At 42.7% G+C, this 22,745-nt stretch overlaps 1 protein-coding gene across 1 annotated transcript; it reads left to right on the plus strand.

Annotated features, from left to right (window-relative positions):
* Nucleotides 1-16,488: 16,488 nt before the first annotated feature.
* LOC115777615 (ADP-ribosylation factor-like protein 4D) lies at nt 16,489-21,125 on the plus strand. The gene is made up of 3 exons (XM_030725533.1): nt 16,489-16,672; nt 17,333-18,068; nt 20,304-21,125. Exons 2-3 carry the CDS (start codon nt 17,625-17,627, stop codon nt 20,466-20,468), a joined length of 609 nt encoding a protein of 202 aa, XP_030581393.1. The 5' UTR covers nt 16,489-16,672; nt 17,333-17,624; the 3' UTR covers nt 20,469-21,125.
* Nucleotides 21,126-22,745: the final 1,620 nt, after the last annotated feature.

Consider the following 22,745-nt stretch of genomic DNA (forward strand, 5'->3'; position numbering starts at 1 on the left):
CCCACCAAAGATTGGTACAGAATTGCCCAAATCAAGTCATATAATTATGACGGATTCTGGATTCTGAGAATTGCTACAACAAAACTAACATCAGACTTCGATGCACTGGCAAAAACAACAGTGTTCCCACTAAAAGTAAATGTAAGCATTAACACTGTAATGCCTTTTTAGGGCCCGAGCACAGCCTATGCGAAGGCCCTATTGTAATTGCTTTGGACATTTAGGCTACGTTCACACTGCAGCCTGAAGTGACCCAATGCCAATTTTTTCTTTTGTGTGGTCGTTCACATCTCCAAATATATGCGACTTGGATGTGGTCTGTGTGTGAACAGCAGACGAACCTGAAAGTGTCCCGCATGCGCAGTAGAGGACGCGATAACGTCACATGTAGCGAGCGTGCTCAATGTTTGCAGAGGTCACATGTTTTTTTCCTTCCCGCGTCCGCGTAACGGGATGCAGAATAGTGACGTTTGTCGAGTATCAATGACCTGCAGATCGGATAAATGCGACCTGGCCGTACAGACACAGGTCGCATTTGAAAAGATCGGATATGTATCGGATTTAGGACCACATATCCAAGTGGCCTGGGTCGCATTTGAAAAAATCAGATCTGTGTTGTTCAGACTGGCGTGAAAAGATGGGATATGAGGGCATGAGGGTGAAAAAATTGGATTTGGGTCACTTCAGGCTACAGTGTGAATGTAGCCTTAGGCAAATGAATTGCTTTTTTGAGGGCCTAAACATGCTCAAAAACTCATTAAATTTTGCACACGTCAGGTCTGGTGAAAATTTATGTATTTTAATGGTTTCAGGCATGGCCCTTTCAAAATGGCTCTACAGCGCCACCTTTAGTTCAATTCTAACTGCTGTGTTTCACGTATGTGTATGAAATTTGGTACACATATGTAACACGTCCAGACGAACAAAAAAGACCACAGGGTCCAATGGCCTAAAATCAACAGGAAGTCCACCATTTTGAATTAAATGGCTGATTTCAGCGGTTTCCTGCCCTTATACTTTCTCTAATAACTCAGGTTTTGGATGTTATCAACTTCATATTTGTTTTGTCTTATCTACACACCAAGGGGAATCTAAATTTAAAAAATGGTGAGTTTTCACCACAAGTCGTGGCCGTGACACCACAGTGAATCTCGATCATTCGCCAGGAAATTTTGATTGCCTCTCATTCAAACCTGCATTATCCAATCTGGATCAAACTTCCGCAGTAGGATGACGGTCCGCCCCTGAACCATACCTGAAATTTTCCGCTGCTGAAAATAGAAGTCGCTATATGACATCATCACCTAATTTGCATAACTGGTCATTTGCATGTAGTTGCAATTGAGACTGTAGGAGAGAGGAAAAACATCTTTGGAGAGACAAAAAGTGAAGAAAAAACACCATAAATATGTTTAGAACTACAAATAAACTTAATGAAATAACTTAATAACTTTAATGCTTTGCCTAGACCCACATTACATAGATCAATTTTGTCCCATATTGTTCAATGTTAGAATATCAAATTTAATGAAAACACTGTGGGGTGAGACTGCTAGCTACATTCAACCCTCCTCCTTTATCTGGGCCACTGTTGCCAACTTGTATAAGAAAACTTGCTGTCGCCTCTCAAAGGTTGAGAAAGGCTGAAGCGAAGACCGGAGGGTGGGAGCGGGTAGGCAGGCTTAGTGTTCAAGTGTGGTCCAGGGGTTGGAGGGTGGAGTCGAAGTGAGGTCAGGGCGATGCCAAAGTGTATGAAGGGATACAGTAAGAAGGCTTTATGTACTCAAATCACGGCAACAGTGGAGGATTTCGCTAGTCACTTTGAAAAGCCGCTAAGTTGGCAACACTGAGCCCAACCGAGGTCCAGTTATTTTTCCAGGGTTGTTCCCGCTGTCGGCACTAACCTTGCTAGAACTGCCACCCAGGCTACTGCAGGTGGCAGTTCTCGTGAGGCTAGTGAGAGAATTCAGTTTGGAGTGGCACAGGAATGCTTTTTAAAAATTATTATATTAAAATACGGGAAATGTATGGGAAAATAATAATACGGGAAGACTGCGGAATGGATGGGTAAAATACGGGAGTTTCCCGGCCAAAACGGGATGCCCAGGTATGCCCTGAACCCACACATATGATAATACTGACTTTACTGACAGTCCCAGCACCACCTAGTGGGTACAGGAAATGTCATGTTTGACACGTTGAGGTACAGCTCCAAGGTGGTTGAGCAGAACCATCTCAAATCTCCACTGGAAAGCCTTAAGGAGTAGGCCTTACACTATTTTCAAAACTGTGAGTTTTCGCCAAAGGGCGTGACCCTGGCAGGATGGCAACGTTCTGTGTTTTGCCATGAAGACAAAAATGGCAGTAACTCAAAGCCACATTGCACAATCTGTGTCAAACTTTAGTGGTTTGATAAGCCTCCTGCCCTGAACACAATGATATGTATAAAGTCCGTAAACGTTAGAGCGCCACCTAGTGGGACCTGGAAATATTATGAAATACCATGTTTTTTGCATAGCCCTGGAGCTACATTTTATCTGCATATCTAAAATTGCACAGGCCCATGTAACATCCTAAGATGTACAAAAAAAAAAGTCTCTTGGACCCATACCCAAAACCCTACAGGAAGTCAGCCATTTTCAATTGAAAGTGTCAATTTTTGCCATTTTCAGGCCTGCTATTTAAATCATCTGCTCCTACGGCATTTCACCCAGTGAGACCAAAATGGCTCCAGATCTTCTACACAAGTAGCCCATCAAAAGTTATTCATGGTTTTGTAGAATATTCAACAGCCTTGTCACACCAGGCCACCAATGTAATCACTCATGTACAAACTCAGGCTAAACCCATAACTACAGATTCAAGGCTATAGGTGCACCTGTGGCCTTGAATCCGTAGTCATGAGTTATGTGTTTAGCCTGAGTGCTAAACGAAAGAAACATTCAAAACGACCCCCTATGAGCAGCACTTGGTGACAGTGGGAAGGAAAAACTCCCTTTAACAGGAAGAAACCTCCATCAGAACCAGGCTCAGGGAGGGGGGGTCATCTGCTGTGAGGGGGGACAGACAGAGATTAATAATAACTAATGATTAAATGCAGAGTGAAGTATAAACAAAGTAAATAACGTGAATGAAAAGAAACAGGGCATTATGGGACCAGATCCAGCCCTAACTATAAGCTTGATCATAAAGGAAAGTTTTAAGCCTAATCTTAAAAATAGAGAGGGTGTCTGTCTCCCGAATCCAAGCTGGGAGCTGGTTCCACAGAAGAGGGGCCTGAAAGCTGAAGGCTCTGCCTCCCATTCTACTCTTAAGTATCCTAGGAACCACAAGTAAGCCAGCAGTCTGAGAGCGAAGTGCTCTGTTGAGGTGATATGGTACTATGAGGTCTTTGAGATAAGATAGTGCCTGATTATTCAAGACCTTGTATGTGAGGAGAAGGATTTTAAATTCTATTCTAGATTTAACAGGGAGCCAATGAAGAGAAGCCAATATGGGAGAAATCTGCTCTCTCTTTCTAGTCCCTGTCAGTACTCTAGCTGCAGCATTTTGGATCAGCTGAAGGCTTTTCAGGAAGCTTTTAGGACAGCCTGATAATAATGAATTACAATAGTCCAGCCTAGAAGTAATAAATGCATGAATTAGCTTTTCAGCATCACTCTGAGAAAGGATGTTTCTAATTTTAGAAATATTGCACAAATACAAAAAAGCGGTCCTACATATTTGTTTAATATGTGCATTGTAATGTTTTAATCCATCTTATGGCAAGAACGACTCAACTAAATAAATAAATTAATAGTCCATCATTACTTTAGGAAGTGAAGCCAGTCAGAAAAATATCAAGAACTTTGAAAGTCTCCTCAAGTGCTGTCTCAAAGACCATCAAAGGTTATGATGAAACTGGACCTCATCAGGACCGCCCCAGGAAAGGAAGACCAGGAGTTCCCTCAGTAACAGGATCAGTTCATCAGCAAATACTTTGTCACACAGGTCCAGGTAGGTTTGGGTAGCTTTTTTCCCTTGGTAAATGAAATAATCATTTTAAAATTTGACGATTTCAAACATGGAAGTGTGACAAATATGCAACAGAAATTGTGAAGCGGCAAATTGTTTTTTTGCAGCACTGTACTTTGTGTCACTTGATAATTATTAGATCCAGAACTCTCAGGTGAAGAGGAACAGACCTTCTACCTGTTCCCATAATTAGATCAGCTCAAACTGTTATTTTATTTAAATTAGGCACCTAATATTATTATTTGAAGTAGCTGATCAATGAACCATGTCTGCAACCTCCTCTTAACCTTTTATTTCTTTTAATCTTGTGTTTTAATCCTATAATATTTTCTTATGATTGTGTCTATGTGTACATGTATATTTCATGCCTTAAATTTCTCCTCTGTACAGCACTAAATTGTCCTGTGTCTGAATAGTGCTATTCAAATAAACTTGACTACCTCTAGCAGCTACCACTATGCAGTTATTGTCACACACACCTCTCGGCTCACACACCCACACAAGTTTTCTTTTCTTTGTTTATGTCTGAAGTTTCATCAGTGCACATTCTGATTATCTGTCAGATTGTCTGAGGGTCCATCAGCACTTCCACTCATTCTAAGTATAATTCCAATAATAGAGACATGAACTGAGTCACTTTAATTTATTACACTCCCAGTTCACTTAGATGATAAAATAGAATACAGACGTGCTTCTATAAATGGTCCAGTGGTGATCACAGAACAGAGGCTTTCCTCCTCCTCCTTACCACTGCTGGGTGTACTGCAAAGACTGGAAGATAAAACAGATGAGAGTACTCCGAACAGCTGGAGAGACAGGCCATTCTACTAAGATGAGTAGTCCTGATAAATACAAAGAGGAAATGATTCATTGCTAGTCAACAATGACATCCCAAACGTTAGCATAGGAAGGCAAAAATACCTACTGAGAATCTGTTGGAGATCTTGGCAGTGTGATGGTCATCCTTCTTCAGGTCACCTTTACAGCAGGGATACTGGTTTCCAGCTAAGAACAGGACATGGAAAACAGAAATCCTGCTTAGCTGCTTGTCTTTATGCCAAGGCTGCAGTAAGCACTAGTTTTGAATAGACTTTTCGAGAGTGGCTGTAGCTCAGGAGGCCATCTACTAATTGGAAGGTTGGTGGTTTTAACCCTGGCTGCTCCAGCCAAAGTATCCTTGGGCAAGATGCTCTCGGATGTGTTCGCTGGAGTATGAATGTGTGTGAATGTTAGATAGAAAGAAGTTCTTATATGAATGTGTGTGATGTTGTGAATGAGGCATGTTGTATAAAGTGCTTTGTGTACTCAAAGTAGAGTAGAAAAGTGCTATATTCGTGGCAGTGGTGCAGTGGGTAGGCGCTTGCCTTACAGCTGGAAGGTTTGCAGGTTCGAGCCCCTGTCCCTGCGCTGTGTTGTGTCCTTGGGCAAGACACTTAAACCACATTGCCTAACGGTAGTGCCGGTCTTTGGCTGTATGACCACAGATGCTCGTCTCTGGATGAGTGATCTGGACCGATCATTTCATTGTGTGCACAATGACAATGAGTTGAATCTAACATCTATAAAAGAACCAGCTCATTTACTTGTGAAATGGGAGGAGCTTCTTGGAATCACTTCTGACCATTCTATATTCCCATTTCAGTTTTGAAAATGAGAACATTGAACGGGAATGCAAATTTTATTTCAACCTAAATTATAATTCTAATGAATGTAATCAGCTTGCACACTTAGTGTATGAAGAACACAAGCAAAGATGTTGTGGAAGGTGACAGTGCCTCAACACTTAAACAGAAAAGTGAGCATAGTCAGGGGTGAAAGTGTGATTCGGCAGGTGGAGATCGTGATTGGCTCAGTGCGGGAAACACGGTCACAGCTCCATGTGATTTTCTTCATATACAGGCTGTGATCAGCTGACCTGCTGCTGCTCTGAGGTTTACTGCTCTTTCTGGATGTACACAGCTGAATTCAACATGTAAGCAGATGTTTCATGAGCTGATCCCATCTCCCGCTCTGACACTATTGTTTATACTGTCTTTATACTACACAGTATACAGTTGGTATAAAAGTGGAATTCAGTGAATGAATCTGAGCATCATCAGTTTAAATTCAAATTAATCTCAGCTGCTCTTGCTGTAACCTAACCTTGGCCACAAACACCACAGCTGACCTGTTTATCCTGAACTAAATTGCCGACTGTTTTCATGCAACTTTTGAATAACACAGAATAATTCAGTTATGTTTTACAGGATGTTTCACAATATGAAAAATTGTAACTTCACATCATATGCAGATCCAATCTGTGATTCAAGAATTAAGGACATTACATGTAAGCTTTAAATTTCCAGTTTTTGTGAATGCCACTGATGTGCCACCATAAGAACACTTCAGTTGCTGCTGTGTTTCAGACCACCTGTTCTCAGCCAAATGAATGGCTGAATGAGAAAGAATGAGGCAGTGAATGATGAAGCCTTTGTTGTCCACTGCCAAGAAAGCAGTAAATCTGAGGTTGCTGATATGTGAGACACAATGTCGAGCACCTTGTGTGGCCTATCATGAATCATTCAGGAGTCCTCCTGCCAATGAGAACACCGTGGACTGTGATGGTCTATCTGCTGTTTGTTTGTGCTTCAGTATTTGCTTTGTAACAAACTGGACTATAACATATGACAGCTTTTTGGTCTTGTTTCGCAAATGACTCTTTCTGGTTCTTGCAGTGGCAAAAGCCTTACCCCTACCACCTTATTTAAAGTATGGACTTGCCTAAGTTAAGCATCACGATACCTGGTTGCTCTTGTATAGCATTTGATTTGGTTGCATTGCAGATGGTGTCAGAACCATTGTGCAGCAGCTGTAAAAAGAGAGATATACACAATCAGCAGCCAACTCGGAAAGCTGTAGAAAAGGCTGGAGTTTAAAGAATATGTCATGTTTTGAGGAAAGTCTGTCATAAACTAGATTAGTCAAATACAGACTAAAGACTATCAGTGCAAGCATTACCTTCCATGCAGGAGTAGAACATGTCATGAGTATACACAAAATATTTTATATTTTATAAAGGAAAATAATGCATGAGGCATAGAAAATGTTTTAAAGTTCCTTAACTTCCTTCTGAAAGTGTTACAGCACTTGACTTGGAGCAATTATACAGCTTTGATTGGCATGGACAGATGATGTATTAACAGAAGAAAGTAAGCACAAAGTATTTCCAACATTGTTGAAAATACTTTATGATGTATTAACAGAAGAAAGTAAGCACAAAGTATTTCCAACATTGTTGAAAATACTTTATGATGTATTAACAGAAGAAAGTAAGCACAAAGTATTTCCAACATTGTTGAAAAGTACTGCATGTTGTTATTAGAAGAAAAAGGTTGTTTGGTGAAAAGTTTGTGATAGGATTTAATTGCAGTTTCCAGAGTGCATATAACCTGAAGGGATTGCTTCATCATCAGATAAATGTGGATTATTAAACATTAGGTCTCTCTCTTCCAAGTCCCTATTAGTAAATGATTTAATAATTGATCAACGTATTGATTTATTCTGCCTTACAGAAACCTGGTTACAGCAGGATGAATATGTTAGTTTAAATGAATCAACACCCCCGAGTCACAGTAACTGTCAGAATGCTCGAAGCACAGGTCGAGGAGGAGGAGTAGCTGCAATCTTCAATTCCAGCTTATTAATTAATCAAAGACCCAGACAAAGTTTTCATTCTTTTGAAAGCCTGACTCTTAGTCTTGTCCATCCTAATTGGGAAAATCAAAAAGCTGTTTTATTTGTTATTATCTATCGTCCACCTGGTCCTTACTCAGAGTTTCTGTCTGATTTCTCAGACTTTTTATCTGATTTAGTGCTCAGTTCAGATAAAATAATTATAGTGGGTGATTTTAACATCCATGTAGATGCTGAGAATGACAGCCTCAACACTGCATTTAATCTATTGTTAGATTCAATTGGCTTCTCTCAAAATGTAAAGGAGCCCACCCACCACTTTAATCATACTCTGGATCTTGTCCTAACATATGGCATAGAAACTGAAGACTTAACAGTATTCCCTGAAAGCCCCCTCCTGTCTGATCATTTCTTAGTAACATTTACATTTACTTTAATGGATTACACAGCAGTGGGGAATAAGTTTTATTACAGTAGAAGTCTTTCTGAAAGTGCTGTAACTAAGTTTAAGGATCTAATTCCTTCATTATTATGCTCTTCAGTGCCAACACAGTGCAGAGCAGCTACCTAAACTCTGCTCCCAGTGAGGTCAATTATCTCGTCAATAGTTTTACATCCTCACTGCGTATAACTTTGGATACTGTGGCTCCTCTGAAAAGGAAAGCTTCAAATCAGAAGTGCCTGACTCTGTGGTATAATTCACAAACGCACAGCTTAAAGCAGATAACCCGAAAGCTGGAGAGGGAATGGCGTCTCACTAAATTAGAAGATGCTCATTTAGCCTGGAAAAAGAGTTTGTTGCTCTATAAAAAAGCCCTCCGTAAAGCTAGGACATCTTACTATTCATCATTAATTGAAAAAAATAAGAACAACCCCAGGTTTGTTTTCAGCACTGTAGCCAGGCTGACAAAGAGTCAGAGCTCTGTAGAGCCGAGTATTCCTTTCACGTTAACTAGTAGTGACTTCATGGATTTCTTTACAAATAAAATTTTAGACATTCGAGAAAAAATTATTCATAACCATCTCAAAGATTATTCTTCATGTTCGGCTGCTTTCAGCACTGCTGGTATTTGTTTTGGCTCTTTTGCTCCAGTTGATCTTTCAGAGTTAACTTCAATAGTTACTTCCTCCAAACCAGCAACATGTTTGTTAGATCCCATTCCTACTAGACTGTTCAAAGAAGTCTTTCCATTTATTGATGCTTCAATCTTAAAAATGATCAAATCAGTCTTTATTAGTTGGCTATGTACCACAGACCTTCAAGGTGGCTGTAATTAAACCTCTGCTTAAAAAGCCATCACTGACCCAGCTGTCTTAGCTAATTATGCAGCAATAACAGTGAACAGTGTTCACCCAGAACACGTCCTCTGTTTCTCAAGTCTTTTCAGCAACTCAAATCACATAATGACGCAGTCACATGATTTCAGAAAGTGGGGTCTTCTTTGGCTTTTTTCACGTGATATTCTGAAAAAGGATACAAGCCTCAACACAAGCTTCATTTGGACACGCCCCCTTTGCTCAACACAGGCCACGGGGCTTTAGTACAACATGTAACATCACTATCTAAAGTGTTAATTTTTCCCAGTTTAGTTTTGTCTTAGTTTCTGTTTTCCTGACTTTGTAAGTTTGGTCATGTTAACAGCCACAATAAGGACTCATTTTCTGTTTCTCACTGTCTGCCTGCCTCTGAGTCCTGCATTTGGGTCCTCATCTCCACAAACACCACAGGGTCCACTTTCACAGACTGCTGGCTTACTTGTGGTTCCTAGGATACTTAAGAGTAGAATGGGAGGCAGAGCCTTCAGCTTTCAGGCCCCTCTTCTGTGGAACCAGCTCCCAGCTTGGATTCAGGAGACAGACACCCTCTCTATTTTTAAGATTAGGCTTAAAACTTTCCTTTATGATCAAGCTTATAGTTAGGGCTGGATCAGGTGACCCTGAACCCTCCCTGCTATAGGCCAAGGCTGGTGGGGGGTTCCCATGATGCACTGTTTCTTCTCATTCACCTCATTTACTCTGTTTATACTCCACTCTGCATTTAATCATTAGTTATTATTAATCTCTGTCTCTCTTCCACAGTGTGTCTTTTGTCCTGTCCCTCTCTCCCCTCTCAGCAGATGACTGCCCCTCCCTGAGCCTGGTTCTGCTGGAGGTTTCTTCCTGTTAAAAGGGAGTTTTAACAGGAAGTTCCTGGTCTCAACCCTGGGTAGTCAGTTTTTAGGAGGGTTAATAAATTTGGCCAGATTTCTAGAAATGAGAGCTTTCTAATCTTGTCCTGCACTCTCTTCTTCACCTCTCTTGTGCACAGTCTGCAGCTTTGGATGGCTGACCCCAAGCAGGAGTGCAGCTACATACTTTCTTAGGTGTATGCAGACACTACTCTCACCACAATGTTGTCTGCAAAATGTCCATGGAGGAAACTCCTGCCTGACCTTATCTGTCAGCCTGTCCATCACCCCTGCAAACAAGAAGGGCCGATCCCTCATATAATCCTACCCCCACCTTAAACCCATCTGTCACTCCTACCACACACCTCACCACTGTTTTGCTGTCCTCATACATGTTCTGCACCACCCTCACATATTTCTCTGCCACTCCTGACTTCCTCATGCAGTACCACAATTCCTCTTCACAGAAGAATTCCTCTGTTTGAAAGCTGTGTTCATGGTGCCTTGTTAGCCATTTGCATTGCTACCTGCTTACCTGCTGCTTGTCTCGGACCATCCTCCGGTCCAGAGCACTCTGACGTCGTCTGGCCTCCCAGTGCATAGCTGACATCCTAATGTACAGCAGCTAGAGTCAATCTTGGCTATGGGAAAATCAGACAATGTGTAAAAACTTTGGGGTGTGCCTGCATTGAAGGTCACATTGGAAAATAAATAAAAAGATAACACTGACCTGAGACAAATGTAGAGATAGAGGTATAAAGTTTGAAAGACATGGGAAGTACAAAACAAAGATTTATTATCTTCACTCAAAGCTCCTTTCCACTAGAAAACTCCTCCAAGTGCAGCTCCAAGTTCCTTAATTGTGTGCCTGTGCCATTAAAAGTCCAACTCTGCAGTCAAATGTTCTTTTATTAAAGAGCATTGTAACAAGAGCTGAAACACTTTGTTGAAGTGACATCATAGAGTCCTCCAGGCAATGTCAGTGTACTATGAAGTTTATATGTCTATATTTGTGGGGGTACACTGAATACATTGGGGAAATAATTACTTGATCCCCAACTGAATTTGTAGGTTTGCTTACTTTCAAAGAAATGATCTGGCTCTAATTTTTATGGGAGTTTTATTTTAATGGAGAGAGACAGAGTATCAACCAAAAATCCAGAAAAAGGACATTACATAAAAGTTATAAATTGATTTTTATGTCACTGAGTGAAGTATGTATTTGATTCCCAAGTAAAATATGACTTGGTATTTGGTGGAGAAACCCTTCATAATTAGAAATTATTATTGTCATTGCACATTTCCATGCAACAAAATTCTGATTGACAGCTCTCCCTTTTTTCACAGCATATGAATGAGAACAAGAAACCAAAAGAAAAACAGAAACAAGAAAATAGCAACAAATATAAATAGCAACAAAAATAAGGTAATACAGGCCTAAATGTCCATAAAGTGTGGATGCGGGTAAGGTGCAGAGTGAGAAACAAAGTATCAAGTTCACGCTCTGGCTCACAGCAGAGCTTTTACAGCTCTGTGGAAGAAGCTGTGATTAACTCTTTCTGTCCCTGCCCCCATGACCCCGAGCCTGCCGGGGGGGAGGATGCCAGAGAGATACTGTCCAGGGTGTGTGTAATCCCACCTGATTTGTTTCAGGTCTTTTTCTCAGTCGAGCAAAGTAGGCAGTATTATTAGAAAGCACTGCATCAGTTTTCATTGTTATGCAGATGATACTCAGCTTTACCTATCAATGAAGCCAGATGACACACATCAATTAGTTAAACTGCAGGAATGTCTTAAAGACATTAAGGCCTGGATGACCTCTAATTTCCTGCTTCTAAATTCAGATCAAACTGAAGTTCTTGTACTCGGCCCCACAAATCTTAGAAACATGGTGTCAAACCAGATACTTACTCTGGATGGCATTACTTTGGCCTCCAGTAACACTGTGAGAAATCTTGGAGTCATTTTTGACCAGGATATGTCCTTCAATGCACATATTAAACAAATATGTAGGACCGCCTTTTTGCATTTGTGCAATATTTCTAAAATTAGAAACATCCTTTCTCAGAGTGATGCTGAAAAGCTCATTCATGCATTTATTACTTCTAGGGTGGATTATTGTAATTCATTATTATCAGGCTGTCCTAAAAGCTCCCTGAAAAGCCTTCAGCTGATCCAAAATGCTGCAGCTAGAGTACTGACAGGGACTAGAAAGAGAGAGCATATTTCTCCCATATTGGCTTCTCTTCATTGGCTCCCTGTTAAATCTAGAATAGAATTTAAAATCCTTCTCAAATACATTTTTCCCTAAACATGATGGTCTAGCTGCAGTGGTGTAAACCTCTAACATTCCTTATACTGAATCATTTTTGGCACTGTGCTGAGCATGGTACCGTGAAGGAGAATGCAGCATGTATCGTACTTCCTTTGTGTTGCCTCTAATATGGTAGAGCTGCAGCTGGGAACTTTTACAGGTTACGGGCTTAAAGGGTTCTGTGATGTGGCGACAAACCATGATTCAAGTACACGATTCATGTACCGGTGCTGTGGACGGTTTTGATTACACCCCGGGGAAGTTCAGTGGTAACAAAATCTGAGCCAGGCTGAGTTGGGTTTAAGATTACTCTCAAATTGAGAACTCAGATATTGGTATGTGGCTTATTGAAGAGCAGTTATAATACATGTTATTATGTCAGTGCACAAAGAGAATACAGAATGCTTATTTCCTACTAACATCTCTTTGTTTTATCTCACAATGGTTACATGATACATCAGCCAACCACTGCCACCAGCTACTCTGATTACTGAGCTCTGATTACTGAGCTCTTTCCTGTCCTGCCTACTCTCAGTGTATACATGCTATGCATGCCCAGCCTGCAAGGATGTACACAGACTATGATACAAATCAGACTTTGTATAATAATAAAGGGACTGCCAGATTTTGGATCATGTTTACACGCTCCATTTATGAATGAACATATGATTTATTTTCACTATATTTTCTTCCTGGATATTTTATATTGTGTGTGTGTGAATAAGTATCAGTATATGTCTGTATGTTGGAGCAGGTAATTCAGGTCAGCAAAGTGATGTCTGAGGATTAATGAGCAAGCAAATGAGAGTTTTACTCACCTGTTTGTACCCTGAGAGACAGAAGCAGCGTCAGCTGAGCACTGGTGGAGTGTCAGACTCCCATCTCTGACCTTGTTAAGGAGAGCCTCCAGGCAACATAATCCTCTGCTGGGCTCCTTTGTTACAGAAAGGTAGGGGAGCTGGGGTAAATCCATGTGCTCCACCCCCTGTGGCTCAAAAACAATTGTCCCACCCTGACATGCCTGTGTGTCAATAAGCTTATCTGTCCTCTTAGATATTTCATTTTACATACAGTAAGTACCAGGTCTGAAACTGGGATTTAAGACATGCTAGTTAGAGGACCTGGACAGGTGAGCTGGTCTGTGAGGTTGGTGGTCACAGACTTTTGAAGCCCACTGTTTGTAACATGGGAAAAACAATGTGACTATAGTGGGTGTAATGGGTGACTGTCATTGTCCATGATAGAGAGCAGTTTGTCCTTCTCTGCCACTGGAGTCAGAGAGTCCAGCTGCACACCGACCTCTGACCCAGCCCACCTGAACAACTTATCCAGCCTCAGTGCGTCTCTCTCCCTGATGCTGCCTCCACAGCACACCACCACACAAGAGGATGCTGGTAGAACATCTGCAAGAGTTTTCTGCAGATTATCTCCTCAGGAAATAAAGCCGGCTCTGCCCTTTCCTGTACAGTGTGTCCCTGCACATCAACCAGTCCAGTTTGTCCTCCAGCTGCAGACCGAGGCACTTGTGGGTCCATCTCCATCCTCCAACAAGAGCAAACCGAGCTCCAACAAAGTGACGTGCAGAGCGAGGCTCTGTGTCAGGGATCAGCGATGGGACGCAGACACCTGCTGAAACAGCCAGGATGGTATGGGTCGGGGGCTTCAGTGTTCTTTTTGGTTGTGACAGATATTTGTGTGATTTGTTATTATTAAATACAATAAACATCCACATGACTCTCCAAGCATCACAGACACAGGGAAGGCTCGTATGACTCTCTCGAGGCGCTCCCTTTCCGAGGGCTTCAACCCGTCTCTAGTCCTTGATAGGTTCAGATCATTTTAATAAACTCAAGGAACAAACACACAACTGCCTGCAGGTAACTACACCTTCCTCTTTAAGAAATGTCACCACGTGTTTCCATTTCAAACATAAAAACAACAGTATAATATGTACATAAAACAACTTATAAAAGCATACAAACAGAAGATATGATAATTCATAATAAACAGAATAATTTATACTATAATTCCAACATCCTAATCTTATTAAAAATAATTTGTGGCTGCGGTTTTCAAATTTCACAACTATTTCACTAACAACTTACTCATGCACATTCTGTATGGCAGCGAGGCCACTACTTATAGTGACACTGTTACCTCAGAAACCTGTGCATCAGATCCTCATTTTCCCAATAACAATAATTATAGCTGTAAATTCCTGTGTGATATTTACTTCACAAACTCTGACATCATCTAAGATTCCAAAATTTTCAGGTCATTTCTTTCCATCAAGTGATTTTTCTGGGCCTGCATCACAGGATGTGCTCATTCCTTCAGAGCTAAATGTGACTGATGTGGACACAGTCAAATGTAATTGTAAATACCTTTGCGATGTTTGCAGTCGTTATCATAGCATCATTGATGAGGCCCTGTTACATCACACTAATCACCTGTAAAACTCACAGAAGCCTGTGTGACCTGCAGGCACTCAGAGTGGGTAACAAACGCCCACTGTCACTGCACTGCAAAATCCAGATCCAGAGGCAGCTGATGGTGGCTCTGCAGAGATCTGCGTCTGGGTTCACCTCAGACTTGGAAAGACACTTTCATCAGAGTCAAATTAATTAAACAAACTATCATTTATCCACAGGTTCAATCACAGGTATTATTCCTTCAAGGCAGGTTTAAATGTTCCACAGACATCCTCGAGTCTGACTCTAAAGTGGATATAGATGCTGTAGGTGTCCCTCAGGGTCCTGATGTGAGAGAAACCAACAAAGCCACCGAGTGGATAAATTACATCTATTACACCCAGCAGACGTGATCATTTCACTAAACATGCACTTAAGGCTCTACGAGAACAGCTGCTTGTTTGGTGATGCATGTTGTACATTAATTCCTAAAAATACTGCAGCTGATGGTTCTTTTATAAAAGCTCTATATTGCAAACATTGCCTGATGAACTTATAGAAATGCAGGCAGATAAAGTTCTGTGTTTAATGGGGGAAACTTTTGCTAGTGTCACTCATGCAGGAATCATTGGAGCTTCAGCTCTCACAGAGTGTGGGTGCTGTGTTAGAGGCCTGATCAGAACCAGTGATAAACCTTCTCACACCAAATGGCTTCTTCACACAGTCTCTCATGGAAGAACAACTGGAATTAAATCAGGTGTCCCACATGATGCCCATCATGAAAATGATGATGTGTGCATTTCTAATTCTCTTTACTGTTGTGAACATTAAAATACCTGTTTTACTAAGCAGCTAAGGCTATTTCACCTTCCAGCTTTACCAACTTTAACCAGGTGTGTGAGCACTGCTGGCCAATGCTGGTGTGAAGGCTGTTCACAATCAATCAGTTTAGTTTCAGAGCTCAACTCATTTTTTCCACCACAATACATACTGACCTGCTAACACTGTGATTTAGCTGCTTTTAATTATTTGATTGGCAGCAAGTCAGCTGACAAGAATTCTGATACAAGTTTCCAAAAATGTGACAAATTCCCCAGATTCAGATTCACTGTCATTCAGACACCACATCAAGACGCAGATCAGGTTCACAGTGAAGACAAATAAAAACTCCAGATCAATAAATGAACATCAACACTGTGATCTGTGGTATTACACTATATTGCACTATATTACACTGCAGGGTGCACTGTATTGCATTAAGGCTTCTAGGACAACAAGCAGACTGTCTTTGAGTAGCTGACAGTGATTACAGTCACAATATGCCGACTTGAACTTCAGGTGGAGTCAGGTTTCAGTCACTTATTAAAGAAAATAACTGTTAGGTGCATTGATAATGAACATGACTGGTGGTTTCAGCCTCACAGTCCCTCTGCAGTAATAATAGCTGGTTTCATCTGCATTAACCAGCTTAGTGCAGATGAAACCACTCTTCACTAACTGGATAATGAGGAGCAAAACACTTCACTGTTGAGGTCTTTAAACCGTATTATGAGAAATTCTTTTGATTTCAGACACTCCCTTTATTAGGAGTCTCCACAGCGGATCACCTGCCTCCATCTCACCCTGTCCCCAGCATCCTCCTCTGCATGTCCTCCTCCACTGCATCCATTTTCCTCCTGCCTGGCAGCTCCATCATCCTTTCCCTTCTCTGCTCATGTCCAAACCCTCTCTGGCCTCTCTGACTCTAAACCGCTGCGTTTGGAGACCGAGCTTCGTGGATGTAGTGCAGGAGGACATGCTGTGACGGAGGATGCTAGGACAGGGTGAGATGGAGGCAGGTGATCCGCTGTGGCTCCCCCTTAAGGGAGCAGCTGGAAGAGCAAGAAGGCGTCTCCCCCCGCCCGCCGGTGTTACGTCAGCAGCACAGTGCTTTTCCGGCGCTGCGTCCCTCCAGCTCCCAGTCTGCGTCCGGCACCGGACAGCGCTGTTTACTGTGAAACCAAGCTCCCCGGATTATGTTGGACCGTAACACCCGGTTATTGTGGTGAAATTAGCTGTGCTGACTCGTGTAACAGGCATGGACACGCTGGCAGGTGAGACATTATTAATCATTTTACACCAGCAGCCGTTTAAAGGTACGCTTGTTGACTTGGTTGTAGCGCCGGAGCTCAGTCCTCTGAGGCAATGTTAATATACTTTTACTGGGAACTAAGAAACTGAGCGGGATGTCTCCGTCCTGAATCAGTCCAGTCTGCGCTGCTGCTCTGTAGAAGGTCCTGTTTTATTCCTCTAGATAAGGGACACAGTGAGACTTGATAAGGCGTCCTTGTCCTATCGTGTGTGTGTGTGTGTGTGTGTGTGTGTGTGTGTGTGTGTGTGTGTGTGTGTGTGTGTGTGTGTGTGTGTGTGTGTGTGAGAGAGTTTGTATGGAAACCCACGTTATTTCTGGCTGTAATGTATCAGTGTTGTTATATGATGAGTCATAAATTAAAATAATTCAGATTTGTTTAGCTCTTTTTAACTTGATATCTTTCTGGGTTCTGTTCTCACTGTAAGAGCCATGGTTTCTGGAGCGCTGCCTTCAAACTGCTTTTACATTGTCGGGTAACAAAGAAGCAGAGCACTCTGCAGGATGGCCTGTTTTTCCAGCTGTGTGTCGGATACAGCTGGAAACAGCCAGGGCAGCTCCAGTACTTCCAGTCCCCTTGTTAGAACAGCTGACTCATGTTTTTCTCTGTTCTTTTTCTCTTCAGGTTCTCAGTGAATGCAGCCAGACAGCCTGTCCCCACCCCCACCCCCACCCTGCTATCCTAACCTTTGAAGTGAGGCCAGGAGTGTGAAGCCTTTTTCCAACCAAATAAACTCCTCCCTGTCCCAATTGCCACCTTCAGAGCCTCTCCAGACACACATTTGTGTTCTGCTGCCAAGGATGCAAAAAGCAAGTGGACCTTTGGAATCAGGCGCAAAGTGAAATTGTAACAAGCCAAAGTAGAAAAATCAGAACGTATTAATTAATTAAGAGTTTCAGTCGTGCAGGACATAAACATGGGGAACCAGTTAACAGAAATGACCCCTAACACTCCGTTCCTCCCCAGCTTTCAGTCGTTGCATGTCGTAGTGATCGGTTTGGACTCTGCAGGGAAGACCTCCCTGCTCTACAGACTCAAGCTGCGGGAGTTTGTTGAGACCATCCCCACCAAGGGATTCAACATGGAGCGGATTAAAGTGCAAATGGGACACTCCAAAACCAACACCACTACGCTCCAGGTGTGGGACGTTGGTGGCCAGGAAAAGCTTAGGCCGCTCTGGAAGTCGTACACCCGGAGGATGGATGGGCTTGTGTTTGTGGTGGATGCAGCTGAGATGGAGCGCATGGAGGAGGCCAAGGTGGAGCTCCACAGGATCAGCCGGTCAGCTGAGAACCAGGGGATACCTGTGCTGGTTCTGGCAAACAAACAGGACCTGGATGGAGCCATGTCATCAACAGAGGTAATTACTGGAACATGAATACCCCGGCATTATTGCTTTGGGTACAGCATCTAGTTCTGTTACTGTTTTAAGGAAATTCCAACCTTCAGTATACTCTGATGCATATTGAGGAGCATGCTAGTGTTACTGTGGAGGACAAAGAAAGCAGTGAGTCCTCACATGTGCTGACGTTAATGCATAAATTGACAGCATTGTGGTGCAGCAGTTGGCACTGCCTCACCTCAAGGTTCCTTGTTCAAACCCTGGCTCCCATTGCATGTGCATGTATTCTCTGGGTACTCTGGTTTCCTCCCACAGCATGTTGAGTTGATTGGTGGGAGTAAGAGGTAAGTAAAACATTGGTCAGTTGCAGTCTGAAGCAGAACTGGTCCACTGGATGAGGGACTTACTGGAGCTAAAAAGTAAATGAATGGAATCGACTGGCTTTTGTGTACTGCTTTTCTAGCCTAAAGCTGCATGCATACATGCAGGAAGTGAGTTGCAGTGATATTTGGTGACTTCAAGCAACTATACTGGAGGTACGAAGTGGGCATGGCCTGCAATAAACATTCAGGCGAGAGATGGAAGAGGCTACCAATCAGATGAAGGCATGCGGTTGATTAACATATGTTTTATGGGCAGCACGGTGGCGTGGTGGTTAGCACTGCTGCCTCCCACTTAGAATACCATCTGGAAGGCCTGGGTTCGATTCCACCTGCGCCTGTCCCCATGCTGGCAGCTTTAAAGCGATGTGCAACAAGAAGTACACAACTTTACTCAAAGCACTTCAACACACAAGTGGTGTTATTGTTTTATTTAAAAAAACAAGCATGGATGTGCCTACTTTCATGTGCACACACACACCTGCTAACACAAATGCAGTCATTCTGTGGGGACATTAGTCTGGAGGGACAAGGCAGTAATTATCACCATGTTTTACATGTTACCACATGTAAAACATGGTGGTGGTGGTGGGGGGGGGGGGTGTTCATCAGTTTCATCTGCTTTGATATTCATCAAATTACCAACAGGTGCACTAGAGGGGCAACAATGAGACCCCCCCAAACAGCAATGTTTTACAGCTGGAGGACACTCACATTTTCCCCTCCTCATCTTTCCTAACTGGTTTTCACTAGTTCTGCATTTGGTTAGGGTCAGAGTCACTGCTGGTAGCATGAGGTCATACCTGGACCCTACAGAGGCTGCACAGGTAGTCCAGCTCCTCCAGGATGGCACATCAATACGTGCCATTGGCAGAAGGTTTGCTGTGTCTCCCAGCACAGTCTCAGAGCATGGAGGAGATTCCAGGAGACAGACAGTTACTGTAGGAGAGCTGGACAGGAGAAGGTCCTTAACCCATCAGCAGGACCAGGATCTGCTCCTCTGTGCAGGAGGAACAGGATGAGCCCTGCAGAGCTACAACATGACCTCCAGCAGCCGCTGGTGTGAATGTCTCTGAGCAACCAATCAGAAACAAACTTCATGAGGGTGGACCTGAGAGCCCGACACCGTCTAGTGGGCCCTGTGTTCATTGTCCAGCATCTTGGAGCCTGATAGAATACCAGTTTTAGCAGGTCCTCCACTGGAGCCCTGTGCTTTTCACAGATGAGAGCAGGTTCACCCTGAGCACATGTGACAGACCTGAAAGGGTCTGAAGAAGTCATGGAGAACGTTATGCTGCCTGTAACATCGTTCACCATGATCGGTTTGGTGGGTCAGTGATGGTCTGGGAGGCATATCCATGGAGGGACACACAGACCTCTACAGGCTAGGCAACAGCACCCTGACTACCATCAGGTATCAGTGATGCCCTGGTCCAGATCTGGGAGGAGATCCCCCAGGACACCATCAGTCGTCTCATTAGGAGCCGTGACATCAGGGATACATACAAGCACGTAACTACTGAGTACCATTTCGGCAAAGTGGACTAGCCTGCCACATCATTTATTCATTTTGATTTTGGGGATATCTTTGAATTCAGCCGCTGTAGGCTGATCATTTTCATTTCCATCAACGGATGTGGCCTACTTTTCATTCTGAATCCATATCAGTATTGAGATCCAGCAGGATTTTTTTTCCCACTGAGATCTGATGTATTTTTAAAGTGTTCCTTTAATGTTTTGGGGTTTTTTCAGCAGTGTATGAGAAAAGTTTGCATGGTTCTAGGTAGCTTCAGTAGAGTGGAGCCTTATACAGTGAGAGCAGCTGTGTGATGAGGCCAGTCGACTGATCTCACTTGTATGTCTTGTGTTTCAGGTGGAAAAGGTGCTGGCCCTCCACGAGCTGAGCTCATCCACGCTGCACCACACACAGGGCTGCTCGGCGCTGAACGGTCAGGGTCTGCAGGCCGGCCTGGAGAAACTCTATGAGATGATCGTGAAGAGGAAAAAGATGCTCCGACAAAGCAAGAAGAAAAGATGAAGGAACAGAGGAGGTAGAGGTTACTCTGTGAGCACCTGCCTGTCTGACAAGCTTCTCAGCATTTGTGTCTGTGACACTTTGGGAATTTGGTGAATGGGGGAAAGCAGACTGAAGCCTTGTCAGATCAGGAGGAACGTTTCAGACCAAGTTCAGACTTTGTTCCTGGACACACCTGCTTCATGCTGGACTGTTTCTTGTTCTCGTCCACTCTCAGAGGAACACCAGAGAGCCCTACAGTGCAGCGGGAGTGACAGCATTGCAGTAAATGATGAACACTCACTGAAGCACTAACTGTAATGTTGAAGGATTCTTTGTATTGCTACCTGTGCACCTTGTAGTGCCATCAGACAACATGTTCCTCTCAGCGTTACACTTGATTAGAAATCTTTGTTCTGTGGAGCTCGCCCTGCCTCAGATTGAGCAACACTTCTGTACACCCACTCACAAAAGTAATTACTGTAAGTTAGATGCAGCCCAGTGTTCAGGAATCGCATTAATGATGCCAAACTTATGATGTCACCCAATTCAGGTTGTTTTGTCACTCTTCACCCAGGGGGTTTGCTTTGTTTCAGGGTTAGCCAAGATTTTGGTAAGTTCAGACAAGAAGTTGTTTTTAGTGTGTACATACTGCTTTGTAAGATGTTAATGAATGAATAAATTATTGAGAAATTATTTTCAGAGACCTGTGTCTTTATTTTATTCATAACACATCAGCACCAAATCACAACAGTCACCTCAATAATACAGAGAAAACCCAACAGTCAAAACGACCCCCTATGAGCAGCACTTGGTGACAGTGGGAAGGAAAAACTGACTTTAAACAGGAAGAAACCTCCAGCAGAACCAGGCTCAGGGAGGGGGGGTCATCTGCTGAGGGGGGGGAGACAGAGATTAATAATAACTAATGATTAAATGTAGAGTGAAGAGAAAGTATTTTAAATTCTATTCTAGATTTAACAGGGAGCCAATGAAGAGAAGCCAATATGGGAGAAATCTGCTCTGGAAACCCATGCAGGCGCAGGGAGAACATGTCAAATCCACAGAGGGTTCATTAGCAGCAGATCATCAGTACTGAAAAATGACTAAAAGCAGTTAACCTGGACATCCATCCAAAGTGGAAACAGTTTCTTCAGCTATCCTACGTGCACTTTGGACAAAGCATATATCCTGTGAGCTTTCTCTCCCATCCCCCTTTTGTATTTAAATAATTGATCAAACCCTCCTGTGCCCACTGGACCTGCTGCTCAGTCAGTCCAATTATCCAGATTGGAGGCTCCCCCCTGCTGCAACTCAGCTGTTGGAACAAAATTAAGTAGCAGGATTAGTGAGTCAACAGAATGGATAGAAAACCCTCCAAAGTGGAGTCCTGTTCACGCAGGCTTGATTAAGTCTCTGTCTTGGCTTGCTTTGGCTGGTCCACTCTTGTTCGTTCATCTGTTGAATAAAAAATTAAGAAAAAGGATGGATGATGGATAACTTTTTTCTCTTTGCTTAAAGTTAAAGTTAGTTTAAAGTTAGACTCAGTTTGTCAAACGTGCTTCCTGGAACAGGGCCTGGTTTATAGCAGGCAAGCTGGAGTCTATCACAGCTGTCATTATGAAAATGTATATGAAAATTTCAAGAACTCCAGGTCAACTGGCTGATATCCCCCAATTGGTTGGAAAATGGACAGGGTCACCACCTGGTTTCTGTTAGCAGCTAGGCTATTTTAAACTGTTACTAATAACATAATAAAGCCCTACATGGCCAGGCTCCTGCAGATACACCAGAGCTAATGAGACCTTGTAGCGGCAGTCAGCCTTTCAGATCAGCTGTTTGGGGTCTCTTAACTGGTGGTGATCACACATTTTAGGTTAACTGGTGGACGTTAGATACAGTGCATAGAATTTGTGGTTTGTGCGTTCCTTACACCCTGATTTTCCGTGCTGGGAAAGTGCTCTCATTGGTTATCACATAAAATTCTTCACGTTATTAAAATGTTCTGACGCTAAATATAATCAGAACGGTAGTAAGGAAAGTAAATCCCATAACCATACCTCACTACCTCATCAGAGATTCACACACATCAGTCAGATGTTCATATGCATAAAGATATGTTGACTTGTTACTCCGGGTTCCTTAATAATAAATAATAATACATTTTATTTATTTATGGGCACCTTTCAGGGCACTCAAGGTCGCCTTACAGGTAAAAACAATCAAAGAGGAAACAGCAGAAGAGAAAGCACAATTACACAATAAAAACAAAAAAAACAGATTAGTTAAGACCAAGGTAAA

Source organism: Archocentrus centrarchus, unplaced genomic scaffold (genome assembly GCF_007364275.1).
Source record: "Archocentrus centrarchus isolate MPI-CPG fArcCen1 unplaced genomic scaffold, fArcCen1 scaffold_58_ctg1, whole genome shotgun sequence".
Classification (NCBI taxonomy): Eukaryota; Metazoa; Chordata; class Actinopteri; order Cichliformes; family Cichlidae; genus Archocentrus; species Archocentrus centrarchus.